Below are 20,953 nucleotides of genomic sequence, written 5' to 3' on the forward strand. Positions count from 1 at the left end.
CTCTGAAGTTCTGGTGACCAAGTGCAGGTGAAGATTTGGTCACCTGGGTTTTCTTACGAATCAAGAAGTAGCAGAGATGAACTGGAAACAAGTGACCATGCTAGTAACAGGTCTATGGAATACTCTCTATGATGACAGATTGAAGGTGTGTGGTTGCAAAGTTTAGTTGATATGCAGAAAAGAAGAGGGCAAAGATAGAAACTTATGTTACTAAAGGGGTCAATGTGGGATTTTTTGCTTAGAGAGTGGTGAATGAGTGGAGTATATTGCCAGCAGTAGTTGTGAGTGCTCTGATAGTGAATGAGTTTTAAGGAGAAGTATAATAGATTTTTCAGGAAATTGCAACATATGCTAAATATTAATTATAATAACTTTAATTAATACTGCCTATATTTCAGTAACATTACACTGCCAACATCAGGGATCAAAAAGCAATGATATGTGCATGCAGGCACTAACAATAGGTAAATGAGGCTGAAGAAAGGCAACCAAAGTTGGCCTAGAGAGAGAGAGAGTTCTAAATGGTCTCCTAGTAAACACAATGGCCAAAACAACCCAATTTAGCCTACTAGGAGGCACCAATTAGGACTCTAGGCCTGACTTCAGCCTAATTTACCTAGAGCTGCTTTGTGATCCTTGATGAATGGCAATGTAACTTTGCTAAATACAGGAAGTATTAATTAAAGTTATTATAACTAATATTTAGTATACATTGTAATTTCCTGAAAAAATAATAGTTAGGTATAATAGGTATTGTGTGTATAAAGGTTAGTATGGATCTCCCACAATGAGTCGTCTGACTTCATGGAGATATCATGTATTATAACCACACTATAATTTTCAACTGTAATTCTTCTTCTTCTTCCTAAAATGGAATTTAGGCCATGTGGCCTGTTCCGGTCTCATGCCATCTCTTTCTTGGTCTTCCGATTCTTCTTTTTCCACTTATTTTGTATCTGTATAATATTTTTGGTAGTCTGCTGTTGTCCATTCGATTTAAATGTTCTAGCCATTTTTGTTTATACTGTCTTATGTAGTAATTAATTGGTTTTATTTTCAGGGATTGTAAGATTTCTTCATTTGTTTTGTGGTCCCACTTGGTATATCCAGCTGTTTTTCTGAGGAACTGCATTTCTGCTGTTTGAATTCATTTTTTAATTTTTCCTTTTCATGGTCTATGTTTCGCTTCCATATAGTAGAGTTGGTTTTGACAAGACATTATATAGTCTGATTCTAGTGTGTTTTTGCACCAGGGATGGCTTAAATATATTATTTGTTATGCCATTTACTTTGACAAAGTTTGATATTTTAGTGTCTATGTCTTTTTCTTCTTCGTATGATAGATCACATCCCAAGTATCCAAAAGTGTTTATTTGTTCTAGTATTTTATTATCTATCACTAGTTTACTTCTTATTGGGTTTTCTCCTTTGAATGCCATTATTTTTGTTTTTTTCTTTGGATATTGTCATATTATATTGCTTTGAGATATCATTTAATGATTTTAATGATCTTTGTAAGTCATCTTCTGATGTAGCTAATACTATTTGATCATCTGCAAATAGTAGTGTATCTATCTTCATTTGCGAGGTCATTTGTATACCAAATGGGTTATGCTGTTTCCAGATTGTTAATATTTCATTTATATATATATATATATATATATATATATATATTGAAAAGCAGAGGTGAGAGGGTACATCCGTGTTGTACTCCTCTTGATATATCCTTCCATTCTGAGGTGTGTTCTAATTTAACTGCTATTTTATTTCCTGTATATATTTCTTGAATAGATTGTAAAAGTTGGTTTGGTATGTTTAAATCGGTTAATATTTTAAACAGTTTTTGTCTACTAATTTTGTCAAAGGCTTTTTCATAATCAATAAACGCCACGTGTGTTTCTTTTTGAAATTCTCTTCTCTTTTCTATTAATAATTTTAAAGTAAAAATTGGATCTATGCAGGATCGGCCTTTTCAGAAACCGTTTTGTTCTTCTAGTAATTTGTTTTCTACAATGCTGCTTAGTTTCTCTTTTAATATTCCTGCATATATTTTATATCCTGTATTCAGCAGGCTACTTCCCCTATAATTATTGCAATTGTAATTCTATTTTATTTTTTGTCTAACTGTAAGCACTGAAAATGGTCTTGAAAGAAGAATGCAAATTCTGCTTATATTAACTATGAGGATTTAATATCTTGCTATTTCAATTTACAGCAATAACTTTTCACAATATCAAGCTATTCTTTAATCCTTACAAGTTCACTAATAGTAAGAGTTGAATGTATACTATATTTCTACATAATAGTGCAAACTTTATGATCTAGAACAATGGCATAGTTAGCAACCCTAAGATTTAGGGCTGATATTTTTTCTATAAACTTATTCTTATTTCTGAGTAATTCTCAACAGATAAGTAGATAGTAAGAAATAAAAATATGTGAACCAAATATATGATACTTCCACGAATATGGCATTTTGTAAAAATCAGGAAGTGAGAAATTCAAGTTGGCTCTACATCTTTGGTGAGAAGATTAAAGAGAAAACATTCAAAGCTGGTTTACAAAAATTTTCAGTTGATTGAAATGAAAGGATATGAAAAATAATTTCTTTCTTTTATGGCCAAATAGTTGAAACTGAAGTTTTAAAACTGACTAAAGAGCATATGAGCCTCCATAGCTCAGTCAGTATAGATTAAGCCCTTTCGTTGAAAAGACCTGGGTTCAATTCCTGTCAGTGACGTGAGGAACCTTTATCTGGTCTCTTTTGACGGAAGGTGAGTTATCTATTCTCATATATGGTGGAAGAAGGTTTTTTCCCACTCAGAAACTTGGAATTTTTGTCCCTGAGAAAAAGCAAACCAGCTCTGGATTACAGTCATCAATACATACTTTCCAGCCATAGGTCTGATTTGTCAGCTATATGCTGGTCCCATGCCCAGATAAAATGGGGAGTTGGGGAAAAGCAATGGTGAACTAACCTGTAAAAATTTATACCAGGAATGCTTTGTGGGCAAGAATACTTGCAGACAAAGTCACCTAGGGTCTGAAAACAACTGAAGGGATAAATCATCATCAGAGATCATATGAGAATACAACCTTCAGCACTGCACTACTTAATAGATGAACTCTACTACTCATATACTTGCCTTTTATTAGAGCATCTGACTAAAGTTTCATTGACCTGACTGCTCCTGTTGGTTCTCAGTAGAGACCAAGCAAAAATCTTATGAGGTATTTTCAATACCATAGTGATCCATGTCTGGCAGTTGTATTTTTCATAATAGACTCTCAATTAGTGAGTAAACTAAATAATTAGTTGAAGAGAGATTCTAGAAAGTTTCAATTTGGCACACTATAAAGCTATTATAGTCAGATGAGGTAAAAGGAATTTATTTCTGCTTATAAGTGTCTCAGTTATTCCTAATTCTGTGTTTGGCAGCAATATAAGTCTGTATTAAGATATTTGCCTGCATGAATGGATAGGCATTTTGCTACACAGAAGAGGAACAAACGAATGCATACTACAAACAAGAGGGGGGGGGGAGAGAGAGCATGTAAAAATCTACAATGGTTTTGGCAGTTTGAACCTTGGTCAATGTGGGACAGTATTTCTAAAATGCACAAGATTTTAATATTACACACTAATTTTTTTTTTCATCATATATTAATCCTTCTGAATTAATATGCTGACAACAAGACTACTGACTAAGCAGAACTATCCTTTCTGATACTCTGATACCATCATATTTATCACTCACAGTACCATTAAATCTGCATCCCAGCTTGACACTATCAGGTAATGGTAAATGTTCTCAACAAATATCAAATAAATCTGTGCTAAATTTATATATGGATGTTTTCATTCCTAAATACAGGTATCCCTTGCTTAACGCACGATTTGATTAACGCGTGCAGAAATTAATTGCGGCAGTCCCTTGATATACGTGGCAAGAGTTTTGATTAACGTGCCTTTAGCCCTGTGGAGCTCGCAGCTGATCTGATAGATACATGCAAAATGTTTAATATAAATATTCTTACACAATTCAGTGTATAGCTTGGAGGTCATGAGTAGCTGTGCATTCATATGTTACGAGTGATGTGATATTCAGCACTGTTTTTTGCTGTCAGTTTGGTTTAACATATGTTATGTAAAGGTTTGTGATATTTGACAGTAAATTATATCTGAGAGATACCGTGACCTCTGATGTCAGTATAGTATGTTTTTTTTTTTTTTTTTTTTTTTTATATAATTTCTAGATTGTAACTGAAAATAAATAAGCCATCATGTATTACTGAAATAGAGAGCCAAAGGCTTATTTATCATATACATGTCCTCTAGCAGATGTGCTTTACATTATGCAAAATACTAAGGAAAGTGATCTGGAGCTTACTCCACCTTTACTACGAATTGCCCATAAGGTTGCTTATGCTTGCATCTGCCGATACTTTTAGTTTCTATATTCGGCTATGAAATAATGTTGGATTCAATATCCACTTAATTTGTACCATGATGTATTATATTTGCAGTGTTTTTTCTTTATGTTTTATTGCTTGTGTGCCGATGTCTGGAGAGTCATTCTGCTTGTTATCATAGAATTTATGCCAATAAGGAAAAAAACTAAAACTGTTCAAACGACTCTTGATAACTTCTTTTGATAAAAAAAAATTGCAGTAAATAATGTAGGTACAACTATTTATTAAACATTTACTTTGCATTCATTTTTTTCTTTCCTAAAAGAGTACTATATAAAACGAATTATTAATACAGTAATCGATCAGGGACGAATTGTAATTTTTACCATTGATTATTAGATTTGATCGCGATTTTGATATACATGGTAACATCGAGGGATTAATTAACCGCGTTAATCGAGGGATACCTGTATTTTAAATATCTCTACAATCTCTACAAACCACATATGTGCTTAACCATGTTTTTGAAGTAGTTTTCTTAATTTCGAGGGAATACCTGTATTTTAAATATCTCTACAAACCACATGTGTTTTTGAAGTAGTTTTCTTAATTTCAGACACTAAATTTAAACTTCTATCTGTTATCTTATAGCAACTTAAAAATAAAAAAAAATAAAAAAAAACGTATGGGAATGTCTACGCTTGACAGGACTTCACAATTAAATTACTTTTTTTTAAACTAGCCTAAAAGAATTAGTTCATAACAAATTAATTTAAAAAACAATTTCATTTCAAAATGTTCTCTTTTGAAAGCATAGTAACAAAAAGTTTTCTTTCTTAATTTATTGTATAAATTAATTCAAACATAAATATATAAAAAAGTATTTGCGCCACAGTAATAACTTATATAATATTCTGACTTAAAAATAAATAAGTTCAATGAATAATCTTCAAATAATTGCAAAAACAATTATTAACCAGATCTCTAAATAAACTATCACAACACCAAATAATGTTTTCTCACTACAGATATATTTAATATTAAACTCAAGCCTTCCGAAGTTTCTCACTAGATATCTGATTTGCCTCAATCCACTTCTGTAATTCAGGTGATGGTTCAGGAGAAGCTGGGAGTTCCTCATTTATTACTTTTTCATAAACAGCTTTAAAAGTAAGTCCTCCAGTAAGAGTAGCTCTACCAAGACAAACAGCTCTCACAAAATTATCATGGACCGTCTCCATAGACTGTTCAAAATAAACTTCTCTTTCTGTCCAACAAATTGCCTTGAAAATATTGAAAAGTTCTGATTAAAGACAATTTGAAAATGCTTCTTAATTCAATATTCAAATCATATGTGTTTTGTGCATTTGGATGAACACTAATAAAAATGATCATTTTACAGAAAAGAACTGCAAAAATGAGTTGAATGAGCATAATTAGATATATGGTAATATTTTTTAAAACCGTTATTATTATTATTATTATTTGATACCTCCAGGGAGTCCATAGACTCATCGAGGGAGGGCACCTGCTCTACAACTCTGTCTCCACCAACTGACCACAACCACACCAATGCCATCTACCACCGACCACTACCACTGGTATTTCCACAATCACAAACATCCATGTCCACAGTGGGATTCGAACCCGCAGCCTCTTGGCTGGAGAGCAGATACGCTAACCACTCAGCCAGCCAGGCTGGCAATGAATTCAAGACTATAACTTGGAAAGTTATAATAATAATAATAATAATAAAGCTATAGCAAAAGTGTGGTGAAATAAACATATATCTAAACATTACATGCAATTACATTCATGTCTCAAGAATCTGAAGATATTATGTTTATAAGTTTTCAAAGAGCTTATGCACAAATAATGGTAAAGCAAGTAGTAAAAGATGTAACAAGAAATGATTAATGAAATAGTCTTCAAACCAACTTTCTACCTAATGCATTCACACATAGTATCCTTCTTACCTCTGAAGAGACTTCAGATAATCCATCATTCTTAGTTATCTTTAACATCTTTATTTAAAAGGTCTTGAAATTTGGTAGGCAAGGTTGGGATGCAGAGTATACAACTGATGGAGAAATTTTGGGGGAGGTGGAAGAGATGAGAAATCTGGGAATGATGGTGGACAGAGACTTGAAGTTTAGAGAGTCACATTGCTAAAATTGTAAGAACATCCCAACAGATTATGGAAATAAGGAGGGGGGGGGCATTGACATGCAGAAGCAAAGAGGTTATGGTTCTTTTGTATAAAGCTTTGATCATGTCACATAAGAACTACTGGGCACAGATTTGGTCATCACCTGATATTCAGGGAGATAAAGATGCAAAAGGAGAAGGTTTACTACATTAGTGTCAGGTTTATGAAATATCAGATACAAAGAGAGATTGAGAGAATGCAAATTTAACCCCTGCGCTATTCGAAAATCTGATTATATAACTTTTGACCGGAAGCCTTACTGATAACATATTGTGTGGTATGTATGTATCATATGCTATATTCTTAGAATAAAATAAGCTAAAGAAAATCATAAAGACGTGAAAATACATTTACAGTAATTGTACTGTATTTTTCGATATCATAAGTTTACCTCATCTGTTCACAAGATGAAGTGAACGTCTGTCAGTAAGTACATCAATATTGTCTTATATGATATAAAATACTTAGATGTCAATGTATTACTAATACTAGATATCTAAAATGAAAAGATAATGGGAAAAATAAATTATTCATATTTATTTGCAGATATAACGATTCATGCATTGATAACGAAGAAGCAGCACTATGATTGCTTTGTGGTAGCTTATTATTGCATGCTTCAACTCAACATATGTGAAAATGTCTATAATACAAATTTATGAACCTACAAATGATGCTGATGATGAGAAAAAGTCAAAATTTTATGAACAACTGCAAAAGTAATAGATAAAATACCCAAACATGCCATTCTTATAATGAATGGCAATTTTAATGCAAAAATAGGAAGAAAAACTCAAGACAATTGCAAAGCAATAGGAAAAGAAGCTTGTAGCAAAACAAATCAAAAAGGTGAAAGATTAATAGAATTTTGCAAGATAAATGACCTAATTGTTGAAAGTTTATTTTTCACTTGGTTAGACTATAATAAATTTAGTTTAATCCTCTATCCAAGTGTGAACAAACAAAGTATGCGCATGAAAATATCTTCAGGACTGGAGTAAGGTAGTACAACACCTAATATACTGATATTAGGTGTTGTACTACCTTACTCCATATTCAAAGTAGGGATGGGACCAATAGGCTTCTGCGATTCATGTACACTAATGCCAGGAGTATTAGGAACAAGAAGGAAGAGTTTTTGGCCATGGTTAGCACTTCCAGGCCACAGGTTGTCGGTATTAGTGAAACATGGCTGACAGAAGATGATAAAGCTAGTGGGATTGAATGCGAAGGGTACGTGTTCAGGAGTGACAAGGTGAATAAAAAGGGGGGGAGGAGTGTTATTGATGACAGCTGATGAGCTTCAGCCAAGGAGTATAGAAGTTGAACTGCATGATGGGGAAAAAAGCACATTTGAGGTTGTTTGGTGTGAGACAGAATCTAGCAGAACAAAATATACAATTGGGTGCTGCTATAAACCGGGTGATGAGTGGATGGTGGGGATAGTATTCATAAGCAAATAGAAGAAATGAGTGGAAGGAGGGTAATTATTATGGGTGATTTCAATTATGGTAACATTGACTGGAAAGAGGAGAGGGCACATGGGAGGAAGGAATTGGATTTTATGCGGTTATTAAGGGACAACTATCTACGGCAACATGTATTGGAAAATACCAGGGGGCAGAGAGTGCTGGACCTAGTAATTGCAACCGAGAATGTGGCTGTAACAAACATGACCATGTTGCCACCAATTGGTGAGAGTGACCATAAGGTCATGACTTGGGAGGTGGCTAAAGGAGTTGAATTTACAATTAAGACAGGGTACATGTGGAATTACCGGGCTGGTAAGTATGACAAGCTTAGGTGTGTGCTTGGCTCAATGCCATGGCATATAAAACTACAAGGGCTGGATGTTGATAGTGCATGGGAGGTGGTTAAGAACTGTTTACAGGAGGCAATGGTTGACTGTATACCAAGAGTCCGAATGATAAATCAAGTAGGGGTTAAATGGATGAATAACACTATTAAGCTTGAGCTGCAAAAAAAGAAACAATTGTGGAGGGAATTTAAGGAGAAGGGTGACCATCAGGCGCAGGAACAGTATAAAGCTCAGGCCAGGATGGTAACAAGGGTGGTAAGAAAAGCAAAAGCAGATTACGAAAGGAAATTGGCCATGTAGGCTAAAGAGAATCCCAAACAGTTTTTTCAATATGTTGCAAGTAAAAGGAAAAATGCTCATGGTAGAATGATCTTAAAAAATGCTGAGGGTAGGGAGGTAACCAAATCAGTCGATATTGTGGAATTACTGAGCGAGCACTTTGCAAGAGCATATCATCCAGGTGGTGACTTTGCAGGAATGGAAGAACCAACAGCTTATACTGGAATTGTGATGAATGAAGTAGAGGTAACCAGTCTATTACAGAACCTCAATGTCAATACATCTGTGGGATTGGATGGTATACCAGCTCGTGTCGTAAGTGAAGCGGCCAAAGAATTGTCAGTGCCCTTGACCATTTTGTTTAATTTGAGCCTCAGGACTGGGTCAGTCCCAAGGGGGTGGAAAGAGGGGAAAATAGTTCCACTGCACAAAGGTGGTTCCAAGGCTGCTGCTGAAAATTACCAGCCAATCAGCATAACAGGAATCATTATCAAGGTCTTAGAGAAAATAGTCAAGAGGAAAATACAAGATTGGATAGAAGAAAATGGGATACTGTATCGGGGACAGCATGGTTTTGTGAAGGGTAGGTCATGCCTCAGTAACTTGCTCACGTATTATAACACAGTGACGGCTGAACTGGATAAGGGTAATGGGTTTACGGTGATTCTACTGGACCTTGCCAAGGCCTTTAACAGGATTCCACATGGAATTCTAATCAGTAAATTGCAGCATATGGGAATGGACATAGGGTTGGTGAGATGGATAGGAGGGTGGTTGACGGAGAGATATCAGAGAGTGGTTTACTCAGGAGTAGAGTCCACAAAACGGCCTGTGACTAGTGGTGTGCCACAAGGATCTGTTCTTGGACCACTGCTGTTTAATTTGTTCATAAATGATATAGGAAAGGATCTGAGAGGAACAGTTCATTTGTTTGCGGATGATGCGAAGTTGGGTAGGGCAATAGTGAATGCAGATGACTTCAAAATTTTGCAGGATGATTTGGATAGATTGGAGGTCTGGGCTAAGGAGAATGGATGTCAATTTAATGTGGCAAAATGTAAGGTTATGCATTTTGGGGTGAAAATATTGGCGACAGTTTACTGCATTGGTGGAACCGTGCTCCAGGAAATTGATGAGGCACGAGATTTAGGAGTGTTGGTGGATAAGGAATTGAAATTTAGGGGACACATTGCAAAAGTGGCCAAATCAGCTCATCAAATCACTTGGTTGCTGAAGAATACGTTGACAAGCAGAGACAAGCAGGTTATTGTTCCTATGTATCGAGCCTTGATAAGACCCCATCTAGACTACTGTGCTCAGATTTGGTCACCTAGGTTTCTTCTTGATGGGGAGGAGGTGGAGAGGATCCAGAGGCAAGTGACCAAGATGATAGCAGGTCTGTGGAATGAACCGTATGAGAACAGGTTGAGGATTTGTGGGTTGCAAAAATTGGTTGATAGGCGGAGGAGGGGAGATATGATTGAGACATTCAAATTACTGAAGGGTTTCTATAAAATTAATTCAGAAGATATTTTTGAGAACAGGGCTGGTTGTGGGAGGACTAGGGGACATCCATGGAAACTGGGCAAAAGTGTGGTTAGTAAAGGTGTTAGAGCTGGGTTCTTTACTTTTAGAGTAGTGAATGAGTGGAATGCGCTCCCTGAGTCTGTGGTGGATGCTGTGACAGTGAATGAGTTTAAGGCAAGGTATGATAGATACTGTATGAATGTCAAATAGTTGTGATGAATATGATTGGCCTCCCTCAATGAGTCTAATGACTCCCTGCAGTTGCCCGTAATAATAGTAATAATAATAATATTAGGGGAGATACTGAGATAGGAGTGATGTTAGCTTGGTCCACCTTTGCTACGAGTTGCCTGGTGTTGTACTACCTTACCCATCCTGAAAATATTTTCAGGCACAAACTTTGTTTGCTCACACTTGGATAAAGGATTAAACTAAATTTATTATTAAATGACCTAATTGTTGAAGGTAGCCTTTTTAAACACAAAGATATCCATAAACTTACTTGGATTGCCCTGATGGAAAAACTAGAAACCAAATTGATCACATAGTAATAAACGGAAAACACAGAAAATCACTTCTGGATGTGAAGGTAAGAAGAGGAGCTGACAATGGGTCAGATAATTTCTTAGTACTAGCCAAATTAAGATTAAAACTTATAGAAATGAAACAAATGGAAGAAAGAATAGAAACAGATATGATATAGCAAAACTAAATAACAAAGAAATAAAAGAACAGTTTATCACATCAATTAGAAAGAGATTCACAAAATGGAGCAAATGAATGGGAAAGAAAATGACTGTCAAAAGAAAAAGTAAATGATAAATGCAAAGTTTCAAGATGCTTATAATGACTGTGCTAAAGAACTTTTAATGATGACTAGAAGAAAAATAAATGAAGAATTAATAACACAAAAAACCCAGAATTCAATTGAGGAAAGGAAAAGAATAAAAATACTACAAGACAATACAAAGTCCAAATGGCTTTATCAAATATATAAAGAAAAATATAATTCTGTTAACAAAGAAGTAAAGAAATCAGCCAGAATAGACAAAAGGTCTTATATAGAAAACCTGGCAATGGAGGCACAGAGAGCAGCAGACAACTTAATACAGTATATGAAATAACATAAAAATTGTCTGGAAAGAAAAAGAATTTGGAAACTTGTGTAAAGGATAAAAATGGAAAGTTATTAACAAAGGAACTGGAAGTAAATGCCTGCTGAATGTAATAGAAAAATGATGACAAAGGTAACACACAAAAACTCCTAAAACAGTTAGAACAGGAAGAATGGCATAAAATTAAAAATAAGCACTGAAAAAATTACCCCAAATGAAGTAATAAATGCAATAAAGAAACAAAAGTCTGGAAAAGCATGTGGAAATGATGACATATATATATTGAATTACTAAAAGTAGATAAAGGCACTACTGTCAATAAGTTAACTAAATTATACAATCTGATTGGGAACTGAGAAAATACCAGATCAGTGGAAAGAAGAATAGCGAAAATACCAAAAAATGGAGACCTGACAAAATGTGAAAACTGGAGAGGAATTAGCCTTCTATCTATTCCAGGAAAGGTATTTAGCAGAGTATTAACAGAAAGAATGAAAATTGAAATCGAAGCTATGAGGAAGGAACAAGCAGGCTTCAGAACCAGAGTTGGAACAATACAACAGATTTTCATTTTGAGAAACATTACAGAAAAAAAACTTTAGAATTTGGTGTCCCCTTGTACTTGAATCTTACAGATTTTGCAAAAGCCTTCGATTGCATTAACAGAGAAATCCTCTGGAAACTCTAAGCATCTATGGCATACCAAATAAGATAATTAATGTTATCAAACAAATGTATGAAAACAGTAGATCCAAAGTTTTGGTGCAGAATCTGAGAAAGAAGCTTTCCCTATTTCCTCATTGTAACTGGAGTTGGACAAAGATGTGTATTGTCCAGACTACTTTTCAAAATATTGATAGACTGGGTTATGATCAAAACTGCGAAAACCAAAGCTGGCTTAAGATGGAATATGACAACATGTTTTGAAGATCTAGATCAGGGGTCGGCAACCAGCAGCCCGCATGCGGCCCAAAAGTGCATTTTTGGCAGCCCATAAAAGGTTGACCATACTTACATGGCATGTGGCCCATATGTTGAATTATTTAAATAATACATTTTATATTATGAATAATAAATTTAAAATAATTTTATACCTATACTTCTTGATATCGCCGTGCAACTTGGTGAGAGTCAACCTTGTGAGTCATCATGAGTGGGGATAACAAAGGCAACTTCATTAGACGACAACTGAGATTTTGGCACACATTAAAGAATGCACTTTCTTTAGAAAATGTCCAAAAATTTTTATCGATGCTTACCAAAAAGCAGGGAGACACACATATTGTGATGCAATAACTATATTACTTTGTTTTTACGTGATAATAATTTTTCACTAAGTTTCATTTTTATTCTAGTTTCATATCTCATACTTTAAATATTTGTATTTTTTAAGATTGATATAATAAAAATTGATAAATAAGTATTTTTTTTCACTCACTATTTTCACATAATTAAACGCTTGTGGCCTGATTATTAAAAATAAAAGTTGAATGTGGTCCGCCAGTCTGAAAAGGTTGCCAACTGCTGATCTAGATTATGTAGATGATATTGTTCTGATTTCTTCTAGTTTCACTGATTTGCAACAGAAAACAGACAGATTAAGAGAAAATGCATCTTCAGTAGGTTTAAAAATAAAGATAAAACATGATAAGGATTAATAATAAAAGTAAAGAACTCTAAAGACAGACAACACAGGAGTGAAAGATGCGACTGACTTTCAATATCTTGGAGCAACAATCAGCCAAAATTGTTGTACAGATAAAGATATCAGAGAATAACCAAAGCATGCAATGCTTTTACAAGTTTACAGCCAATATGAAAATCTGCAGCATACAAGATTAAAACAAAATTGAGGATCTTTTTTAAGTAATGTTAGATCTGTCCTACTCTATGGAGAAGAAACTTGGAAAATAAGCAAAATGCAAGAAAAGTTAAACAGTTTCCAAACCAAATATCAAATAATGAACTATATAAAATAACTAACACAAAAAAGTATTCAAGAGGAAATCAAATTGAGTAGATGGAGATGGACAGGACATGTACTCAGGATGAACCATGATGACATCCCAAGAGTGGCCCTGCTTTGACTCCTGAAGGAATGCTGGAGAGGAAGACCAAAGCTTACATGGTGAAGGATGATGGAGAAGAAGAGAAATGAAGCTGGATGCACGAGCTGGTTAGAAGCGAGAACACTGGCTCTTGACAGAAAGTTGTGAAAAGAAAGGATCTTAGCTTTATTTGCCACCGGGCATGAAGAGGATAAGTAAGAAAGAAAAAAAAAATGAGAACATATTACTCGAGTAGTCCAAGTGCAATTACATTTTTTCTGAGCTTTCCTGGGAGATGTTGTTTACTACTTCAGCATACATTTACCACACAATTCCTTATTCTTGAAAGGTGACTCAAGAAAGTTCAGACATTTATTTAACTTAATACTGTAGAATAACTAGCAGCTGACTCCTTTACTTTCTTGCCGATTTTCATCTTTTCCAACGACTACCTTTCTATCCTACTGTTTCTTAGTCTTTTCTTACTGCAAAACATCACTATCGATGAGCCTCCATTCTTCCAATAAGTCGACTCCTGTCTTTTCCAATGATGACCAAACTTCTCTCTTCCTGAATGTTTGTCTTTGTCTCCTCCTTCTCTAACAATGAGCACAACACCCTCTTATATTACAAGTTTTAAAGCTTATGCGCATGTTCATTTTCCAGGATTTACATTGAGAATAATATATCACAACACATCTGCCATATTACAGCTTTCATGCCACATGATAATCTGAATAATGTAAAATTACCATATTGAATAAAATTTACATGACAAAAACTCTTATATACACAGCAAATAAAAAAATAATAAAAATTTGTAAAAAACAACATATTTCACTAAGACATGTGAGTTTTTACACTTTCAGTTCATTCAACAAACACCTTTTCCAGACTTTGAACACCAAACATATTTGGATGCAAACCATTCTTGTATAAGTCCTTTTGTCCATCGGAATCCCACATCATTCTTCCTGATGACCTACACATTGACTCATCCACTATTATGGCCTTTCTTCCCAGCTCAACTCTGTCAGTACTGCAGCAACTGACTCACCACCTTTACTATCTTTCTTTTTTTTTGCTACTTTCAGTAACTCTTACATGTCTTCCCTCATACCATACTTTTCTTCTTTCGAATGATTCATTCCAGCCAAAACAATCAACTCTTTCACTTTACCCTTTTGTGCTCTTATTAGGGCACAAAAGGGTAAAGTGTTAATTTTTGCACCCAGGAAGCATGATTTCGTCACTCTGGCTAATCACAGCTCTTATGATTGAATCACCGTACAAGACTCTCTCCTTAATTTTTCCTTCTCTGTTAAGTCAAATATTATTTTCTTGCACTTCTCCATTCACCAGATGTTTCTGCAAATGCTCCAGCATACTCTTCATCCTGTGCATCACTCTGCATGATCGTGCTCTCAACCTCATTATGGCCAATTCTTCATTCTTTACATATATCAAATTACTGTTCTTTTGATAATCACTTGTACACACACACTCTCTCTCTCTCTCTCGATCATGTCTAATCTCTCTTTCAATGCTATCTTCCATTACACAGTTTCACACGTTTTCACAAGCATTCTCTATTCTGTCCATCACTTCAATCTCACTACCTGACCCTTACTTTCGTAGCATTTGCAACACACACTCCCACCACTATCACTTTCAAATCACAATCCACTTGCCCTTGGAATTCATACATTTTGCAGATATTGCACTGAAATAAGTCTCTCTGGTTGAATTCTTTAAACAATGATGCTTTGGATACCATTGTTCTGCTTTGCATCAGTGCCATGTGCCACACTATGAACTTACCATGCAGAAAGACTATATTGACTATATTAAATAAAATAAATAAAAAATTTTAACTTAAATCTAATTGCCACTACAGTACAATCTAATTCTAACACAATTTTAAACTAATATTGCTATTTTTTCTAAACTGAACAACTTAGCTTTCAGAGCTTACCAAACCTAGGTCTACTACCAAAGAAGTTCTAGTCAGCAACTAGAATTGAACTTAGGTTGCCATTCTTTGGGCAACCTAGCAGAGTGGATGCATACACACTTCCGCTGAGCTACACAGGCTCATCATTGTTGTAAATTATGGAGCAAGAAGAAAAATCAATTACATATTAAAAAAAAGTTAAATTAATGCTAATTATAAAACCCTGTATTAAAGGAATGAAGTGTGATGATTTTCATGACTCTGTGCAAAAAGAAAAAAAAATCAATATTAAAAAAGATACACTAAAAAGTGTATATATACACTGCTACTACTTTACATTAAAATATCAAAATGGGGGGGGGGTACCTTTATGCCTAATTTTGTTCCAATTTGCATTAACACTTTTTATAATCAAAATAGTGAATTTTAGTCAATTAAAATATTTTTTTTTTAATTTTCTCAGGATATCTCAACCTTGTTCCCTATAGTTGATGTCCCATATTTTTATTTTTAAATTATGGGCACCCTGCCATACACTAACTTTGTTATTATTTATAATCCACAAGGATCACATTATTACCAATAATAATATTTAACCTGATGTCCAAATAGAAGATAATAAGATTAGTTCTTTACACAGATGATGGATGTCATCATCATAATAATTTCCAGATGTACCCTCAAATGATGTGAAGGTGGGTATGATACAGCAGATTCCAATCCTATTTACTTGTAGTAATGCATTATTAAAACAGCTTGCTTCTACTAAGTTAATTTGATAATTGTTATGTATGCAATACTGTCAGATCTTACATTTTGTTCTTCTAAGGTGCTACTATCCAATGTGTTTTTGTTTTTTTTTCCCTTAGCAAATATCCATTTACTAACTTTCTACTCCCATTCTCTTCAAGTTGCCATGTCACCTCAGATTACACTATTACCTGCTGGGGTATCCTCAATAGATTTCAAGTCATTTGGGTATCCCAGCACAGGCTTGAATCCTGTCACTCACAATAAGATGAGATGTTTTGAGGCCATTTGTAAAATTGTGAGAAGAGTACAACAGATTAGGCAATTATATTGAGGACACTAATTTGTAGAAGTAAGGATATGGTTTCCCTGTACAATTATTTATTATTATCCCAAGACTCCATAGTGTCAAAGACTCATCTAGAAGGTCCTTTTTGTCATACACACAGCTCATCATACCATGCCTTAAACACACTTAAATTCTCTGCAGACACCACACTCTAAGGCAAGGCATTCCAATCATTTACAACTCCACATGCAAAAAACCTACTTCTCAATTCCATGATTCACCCTCCTTATACAGCTTCCATGGATGACCTCTGGTTCTCCCTGGATCTCCCACCATTTGCTGTAAAACCTCTCCAACATTGATCCTATAACAACCCCTTACTAACTTGTGGGTCTCTATTGTATCACTTCTCTTCCTCCTATCCACTAGACTCTGTAAATTGCATCTTCTCAACCTTTTCTCATTTTGACATTCCAGAGATCAGAAACTACATTAGTCAGTCATCTCTGCAACCCTTTTCCAACATCTCTTTGTCCTTTTGAAAAACAAGGATTGATCAGGCTGCATATGAATTACTGGACATAGATTTATTCAACTGGTTTTCAAAAGGACAAAGAGATATTGAAAAGTATCCAGAGACAACTGACTAAGATTGTTTCTGGTCTCTGGAATGATGAATATGAAGATAGATTGGGGGAATGCAATTTGCAGGATCTAGTAGTGGATAGGAGGAGGAGGAGGAAATATGATTGAGACATATAAGTTAGTAAGGGGTTTTTATATTAATATGGATTAGGTTTTCCAAAGAATTTGTGAGACAAGGGGGAGGGGGGGGAAACAAGAGGCCATCCCTGGAAGCTGTACAAAGAGGGTTTGAGTAGGGATGATTTGTGCACAGAGTGGTAGGTGATTGGAATGCATTTGAGGCTGTGTATATGACAGTGGGCATTCCGTTATGAGCCAGTCTTTTGATTCCATGGAGGGCTGATGATGACAATAATCTGTGTTCTCTAGTCCTCAATTATGAATTGTATTTCGAACTCTGCATTCAGATCCATGTTGCAATTGGTTTCAATAGTTTCTATATTGACAGTGTAATTATTATTATTATTATTACGGGTATCTCCATGGAGTCAGTAGACTCATCGCGGGAGACCCAAACTAGCAAAACAATATCTGTCATATCTCTTCTTGAATTAATTTACAGACGAAGAACTCACAACTGAGTCAGGCAATGAATTCCACTCATTCACCACCCTCCAAGCAAAAAACCTTGTTCTCACACCCTTTTTAACCACACTCTTCTTTAATTTCCAGGGATGACCTCTTGTTCTTCCATCACTATCATGCAGCTGAAACATTTCCCCTGCATGAATCCTATAAAAACCGTTCAATAATTTAAATGTTTCTATCATGCAATCCACAAGCTCTCAATCTATCAGTGTAGGAAGCATTTTTTACATCACTCACCAACTTAGTCACTCTTCTCTGAACCCTCTCCACAGCCTCCTCATCTCAAAATTCCAGGTGACCAACCTGAGCACAGTAATCCAAATGTGAAAGTATCAATGCTTTATAAAGGGGAGTAATAACCTCTTTATCTCTGGATGTCAGTCTGTTTCTCAACAACCAAGTAATCCTATGTGCAATCTTGGACACCTTAGCAATGTGTCCCCTGAACTTCATCTCCCTATCTACCAACACCCCCTAAGTCCCTAGCTCATCAATCTCTTGGAGTACTGTTCCATCAATGTAGTACACAGCTGGAAATCTTTTAATCCCAAAATGCATAACTTTACACTTCTGTACATTGAACTGACATCCATTACCTTTTGCCCATTCTACCAGCTTATTTAAATCATCCTGCAAACTTTCAACATCAGCTTGATTTTTTATTGTGCTATCCAATTTTGCATCATCAGCAAACAACTGAATATCTCCCTTTAAGCCATTTCCTATATCATTTATATACAAATTAAACAACAATGGCTCAAGCACACAGCCCTGAGACACACCACTGGTCACCTGCCTAATGTTTGGCTATTTCTGTCTTATTCCATGTAAATGTATCCAAGTGGCTCCATGGTATACCAGTTTTGATTATTCCCTGTTGTCATCAAATTCCTGATGTGACCTTTCAAGGGATATATAGAATATTGTCATATTTCTACATGATACATTTACGTTATTATTAACTGTCTATTGACAATTTTCCTCCAAATTAGTTTGTTATTTGTCAGGACTCCAGTACTTCAGATCTCATATTTCAGCCTACTAAAAGACTTCTTTTCTGTTGATACTTCTTATGTTAATGGTGCATACCTTGAATTCACATGCCTATCTCAAATGCCAATATTGCGTTTGAATTTGTTCCAGTAGCTAACTTTTCACTATTCATCTGGTTTCCTGAAGAAAAAGCAGGATCATTATTTAAATGGAAAATGCACCACCGCCAACATAACATTTAGTGTCATCATTTTCTTTGGATTAGGCCAGTATAAAATACAATTTGATCAGGTACATACCAAATTGCAATTACATCCTCATCTATTCAGTGTATGCACATGGATACCTATTAACAGAGGCATACCACAAGAGGTGAGAATTGGACATTAGGACAGAAGCCTCAGTCAGTTAATTCTTAAAAGACTATGTGAAAGCCTTCTTCCAGTTATCTAGGTTTGATCCTAAGGCAACCCTGCTTTGATTATTCTTGAATGTTAATCTGAATTAAATACCTATTATCATATTTAATTTGCAATCTTCACTTAAAATAGTGCCTCAATAGCCAAAATGTTTTACTGACAAAACTAAGCAGAACACAGAAAAGAAACTTTTTGGCTTTTCAGTGTTCCTACCTAGTTTTATCAAACTATGGTTTGTCTTATTATTGCTGATTTTCATAGCAAAATCTTTTAGTGAAGTTATTCAATTCAGAAGTCATAAAAACCATCTGCATAAAAGATGTTATATCTTCTAACTTCATAACATCTTTTATGCAGATGGTTGTTATGAATTTTGAATTGATATAGATGACTGATTATAAAATATATACACATTTACACAAGAATATTATTTAATTTGCCAAATATTTCAGTCTGAATATTACAGACCATCTTCAATGGCTACATAGGAATAGTTTAAAAAATAGGTGGAATACGAACAATTGATCATTCACAAATTCACAATTTTACAACCAAGAAGGAACAGCCATGGGAAGTCCACTCTCTCTTGCTCTAGCCAACTTTTATTTGGAATATTTAGAAGTCCTGTTCTCATCTATATTTCCTCAACCATCCTTTTGGGTTAGATATATCTTTGCTGTATGGCCTCATAACAGAGACTCCTTACCTTCCTTTTTAAGCAGTATCAATTCCTTACATCCTTGTATAAAGTTTACCATGGAGATTGAAAAAGACAACGAGTTATCATTTTTAGACGTCCTCCTCATCCGTTCACCTTCAGGTATTCTTACAACAACAGTTTACGGAAAACCAACTCTCACAGGTCGCTATATTCTCAAAAAATCTGCCCATCATCCTTGTCAAAAAACAGGAATCATAAAATGTTCAATCCGACAAGCTGAAACTAATCATTCAACTTCTCATTTATTACAGAAAGAACATTCGACTATCAAACATCACATGAAACTAAATGGCTGCTCAGAAAAGAGTACACAACATCTTTTCGATTCTTACAATCCAACACAAAACAGCAAAGATTCAATACATCAAGTTCCAATTCCTTACATTTCCGGGATTTCAGAACCAATTTCAAGAATTCTGAAGAAATATGATTTAACAGCCACTTATACACCTATTAACAAATTATCCACCCATTTTCCTTTCTAAAGAAGAATGCTCAACTATGTCTCTACTTGGTGTGTATCAAGTTCCGTGTAACTGTAATCTTTCCTACTTTGGACAAACTGGATGCTCTATAGAAAAAAATAATTCAAGAGCATCAATCATCCATTCAGCACAACAAACCCGAGAAATCTGGATTAGCTCAGCATGGAATAGAAACAAGCCACAACATCCTTTGGTCCAAGACTCTCCTCCTCCTACATAGATGTCACTATAAATTTGAACGTTTATTTAAAGAAAGTGTGGAGGCCTTACTTCAGTGTTCTAACTTGAATCGTAATGACTGTATATCTGTATCAAAAATTTGGGAAAGTTTAATCAGGATAACACATTAATTTTTTTTTTTTTTTTTAAATTTCTTATATTAGTCTAATGTTATTTAAGATTATTACATGAATTTCTGAATTAATATCTTTAATTTAATCATGACTCTGATAAAAAAATGTTTACTCTTTTAATACTTAGTGATATGACATCATTTTGTATTTGTGAATGATCAATTGTTAGTATTCCACCTTTTTTTAAAACTATTCCTATGTAGCCACTGAAGATGGTCTGTAATATTCAGACTGATATATTTGGCAAATGAAATACTATTCTTGTGTAAACGTGTATATATTTTATAATCCTAATGTCACAAGTATCTTTAAAGAATCAAATAGATGACTAATATAAATTAGGCTA

At 34.7% G+C, this 20,953-nt stretch overlaps 1 protein-coding gene across 2 annotated transcripts in view; it reads right to left on the reverse strand.

Annotated features, from left to right (window-relative positions):
• Window positions 1-5,263: 5,263 nt before the first annotated feature.
• The window catches only part of LOC150107346 (protein THEM6-like), a 44,182-nt gene continuing 28,492 nt past the window's right edge, over window positions 5,264-20,953 (reverse strand). For both annotated transcript variants that reach the window (XM_090391212.1, XM_090391213.1), the window contains exon 3: window positions 5,264-5,696. In XM_090391212.1, the coding sequence (XP_090247338.1) occupies window positions 5,460-5,696 (237 nt within the window). In that variant the 3' untranslated portion in view covers window positions 5,264-5,459. The remainder of the gene's footprint in view (window positions 5,697-20,953) is intronic.

This window comes from Typopeltis vanoorti, chromosome 4 (assembly GCF_054136105.1).
Source record: "Typopeltis vanoorti isolate ZY-2024b chromosome 4, IOZ_Tvanoo_1.0, whole genome shotgun sequence".
NCBI lineage: Eukaryota > Metazoa > Arthropoda > Arachnida > Uropygi > Thelyphonidae > Typopeltis > Typopeltis vanoorti.